This window comes from Pteropus vampyrus, unplaced genomic scaffold (genome assembly GCF_000151845.1).
Source record: "Pteropus vampyrus isolate Shadow unplaced genomic scaffold, Pvam_2.0 Scaffold168, whole genome shotgun sequence".
Lineage (NCBI taxonomy): Eukaryota > Metazoa > Chordata > Mammalia > Chiroptera > Pteropodidae > Pteropus > Pteropus vampyrus.
In genome coordinates, this window is record NW_011888949.1 from 246,399 (window position 1) to 250,008 (window position 3,610).

The 3,610-nt window shown below is 53.7% G+C and overlaps 1 protein-coding gene across 1 annotated transcript in view; it reads left to right on the plus strand.

The window, feature by feature from the left end:
- Nucleotides 1–3,610, plus strand: part of DPP6 (dipeptidyl peptidase like 6) — a 115,682-nt gene that overhangs the window by 85,489 nt on the left and 26,583 nt on the right. Inside the window, exons 12-13 of the mRNA XM_023536731.1 lie at nucleotides 1,072–1,180; nucleotides 3,087–3,134. Coding sequence (XP_023392499.1) covers nucleotides 1,072–1,180; nucleotides 3,087–3,134 — 157 coding nt within the window. The remainder of the gene's footprint in view (nucleotides 1–1,071; nucleotides 1,181–3,086; nucleotides 3,135–3,610) is intronic.

The window sequence follows — 3,610 nt, forward strand, 5'->3', positions numbered from 1 at the left end:
TCACTCAAAGTTTGAAAAATGTAAATTAAAGCAATACCAAGATACAGTATTTGCCTATTCGAGTGGTTGAAAAAAATCAAAGGTGTTTTTAAGTCACGGCTCAGACCTCCACGCACTGCCCGCTGGGGGACGACGAGAGCATGTTAGTCGCAGACCACATGTCTCTGCCCCACATGGTGGCCCATCGCTGTCCCCAGTGCCTCCTCCCGGGAGCTCCCCGCACCCACCGCCGTTGCTGTGTGACTTGCACAGCCTCCGCAGGACAGGTTCTGCCCGGCTCCCTTGGCCAAAGGCGCAGGAGCGGACGTGACCCACAGCACAGCCACCGTGTGCGTCTGCAGACTCCTCTGCTCATTTTTTTTTTTTTTGCCACGAGCACTGTATGTTCTAGACGGGGCCGACCCTTCAGCCCAGATCCTCGAATGGAGCTGCAGCATGAAGAAGCCCGTAGGGCTGCAGCCGAGCTGGTTCTCAAGATGGAACTAGCAAGAAACAAACTTTTAATTTCTCAAAGCCCTGGGGTGCGGGGGTTTTGCATTTGGAACCACAAGCTTATTTAGTGAAAATTGATGACAAACCTTTTTAACAAAGCAAGCGCAGTGCCGTATCCCCGTGTGCAAAGCTGTGTAAGAGGGCTTTCTGCAACTCTGTTTATGGTGACAGGGACAAGAGAGGACAGCCTCGACGCCCATCGGCGGGCCAGGCACCTGATAAATTGTGGTGTGTGCATGTATATAGATAGATAGATAGATAGATAGATAGATAGATAGATAGATAGAGGAATAGTACACATCTGTGAAGTTCTACAGCTTTTAAAAATGACGTATGCAACTGCACATGACGGTATTTGCCGTTGATGTTCTCATACTACATTATACTCTTCACATTTGTGCGTGTTGGTGGGGTACGCATTCACTCCTTCGTTTCTTATGCTCTGTGACCTTCCACTCTGTGACGATGCTGCGTCTAAGTCATCCTCTCTCCTGCTAATGGCTAGCTGAGCAATTTGCCACTCAGACACAGTTGTCGCTAAGGACAATCTACTGAGTGCCTCCTTGTCTGCGTGTGCAGGGGTCACGAGTATCTTCAGGTTTCGTGGCCATCGTGAAATCGTTCTCCGAGGTGGCCGCGCCCACTGTCACTCCCGTGCACTTGGCCGCGTCCTCCCGCACACTAGGCAGTAAGATGCTACAGCATATGCAGTACATAGGCAGGAGTCCACAAGCAGGGCAGTCGAGGACCGGGCATTGTGGATGTCACTCGTTCACGGGGCCGCTGGAAGTCAGAGCCGACTCAACAGCACGTAGCACACATGTTATACTATATGTGGCGTGTGTATTATTATGAAGACGTACCATGTGGCAAAAACATATCTTTTACGTATGCAGGGAAGTGATAAGTAGTAACTTTAAGAGAATAGTGACCTCTGAGAAGGAAAGGGGAGAAGGCCGGGGTCAGGGAAGGGTACGCAGGTGACTTCGAACCTGTGTGTGATGTTTTGTAAAAAAAGCTAAGGCATTACAGTGTTATGTTAAGATCTGGGAAAGCTACAGATTTATATACAAGTCTTTATGCGTTTTATCTGTATGTTTAAAATACTTGCTTCCGTGTCAATATGACCTTATATGTGCAGAGAAACATTTTAGGGCATTTTAGAGACATTTAGGTCACTTCTGGGAGGCAGAGGTGAAAGACACCTTTTCCTTGTCCCTTTATTCCTTTCTTGAGTGTTTGGGTTTTTTTACAAACACATATCAAGTTCAGGAATTTAAAAATGGAAAGGGACTAATCCAGGGTTGGCACCTTTCTCGTCGTACGGACGAGATGAGTGTCCAAAAGCTCTTGAGACCAGTGTGTCTTCATCTGTGAAACACGGTGAGAAGCATCTGCTCGTAGAGCTGCTGCGAGGATTAGAAATTATTCGTATTAATCACCTGGCCGGATACCTTTACATAGCAGGCACCGAATGAACGACGTGCTTACGTTATTAATGAGGACGTGGGATGTGCTCTGTTCGCACGTTTGCTCCAGAAAAGAGATGCAGGCGTGTCGTTTCTCAGTAGCCAAGCCCATCGCCCCCACGAGCCCCCATGGGGGAGCGGGTCTCCGAGCCGGGAGACAGTTTGGTTCAGTAATCTGAACGCACCACCACCAGTGCGTGCATCTCTTTCTGTAAACACCCTCCCTCTCCGTGTAAATGCGCAGATCTTGGGCCCCTGTGCCCGGCCGCCCCCTGGGTCAGAGAATGTCAGACTTAGCAGAAAACACACAGAACGCCCAGTTTCTTTTGATTTCAAGGAAACGACAAATACTTTTTCAGTAGTAAGCCCCATATCCTGCACGGGACATATGTACACTCTGCTGTGTGTCTGGTTGATCTGAGAGTCGAGTGTAACTGGACAGCCTGCGTTTTGTCAGGCAGCACTGTCCGTGGGTGGAGAAAAGACCCCTGGACCTCCGGACCCTGGGTGCGGACTGGACAGTGTCTGGCTTACTCCCCGGGCAGCAGACAGCTCAGAGGGGTCTCCTCGCTGAGCCGGCCCTCGCTGAGTCAGCCACAGCCTGGTGGCTTTTCTGCCGCGTCCTCCTGGGCTCTGGGCTGAGATGCCCGTCTACTCAAGTGTCTGCAGAAAACTTTTTAAGTGGCAGTGTCCATGGCAGATTCCCCAGCTCTCGACTCGGCCACTGTCACACGGCACCCTTGCGAGTCCCAGGGAAGCCAAACGCCAGTGGTCCCTCTGCCCAAATGCTACGTGTCCTGCAGCCGAGATACAGCCACCCCCGTCAGTTCACAGCATCCCAGCATCCCCAGCCTGAAGCAGAGAACACAGACTACACGGCGCCGCGCGAGATGATTTTATGGTATTTCGGCAATCTAAAAATGCGTACCGGTATCGGGGCCGCTGTAATTTCCGTGGGTGCAGAGGCCGTGACACCCCACGGGCTGGGCCTCTGCCGTCCCTCACCCGTCCATACTGACCCTCCCACGGACCAGAGTCCCCGGTGTGCCTGGGCCCTGGGCTCTCAGTAAACTAACAGCCTCTTTCTGTTTTGTTTTTTCTGGCTTCTCGTCCCTGCCGAGGCAGGCCCCGGAGTCCCCACGGTGACCGTGCACAACACGACAGACAAGAAAAGTAAGTGCCTGGCCTTCCTCACACCTCCTGTCACCCGGGACGAGGCAGCGCAGCCGCGCGGGGCAGTCCAGCTGCTTCCCCGTGGGACACAGGGAGGGGACATGCCCTCGCGGTCCGCTGACCGCCAGTGTCACCAAACGTGGTGGAGGTAAAGGTCGGTGTCTCCCCAGGAGACCCCACCCCACATATGCCGAGGCCTGGAGCTATCACAGGCCGCACGGGGCCTCGTCTGTGACGGAGCAGGGCCCCCGGCCACGGGCGTGAGCACTGGCCCTGCCCCGCCTCCCCCTCTTACAGCCTGCACCGTGCCCAAGGCCCAGTGGCGCTTCGAGGCTCATCTGTCCTCGTGGCCTTGGGGACAGCTTCACAGCAGGGCCTCGAAGGGACACGCCACCTCTGTGCCAGAATGGACCCCACGTAGATGGACGTGGTCGTGGATATTCGCACAGAGGGGTGGGGACGGTGCGCATGGTCCC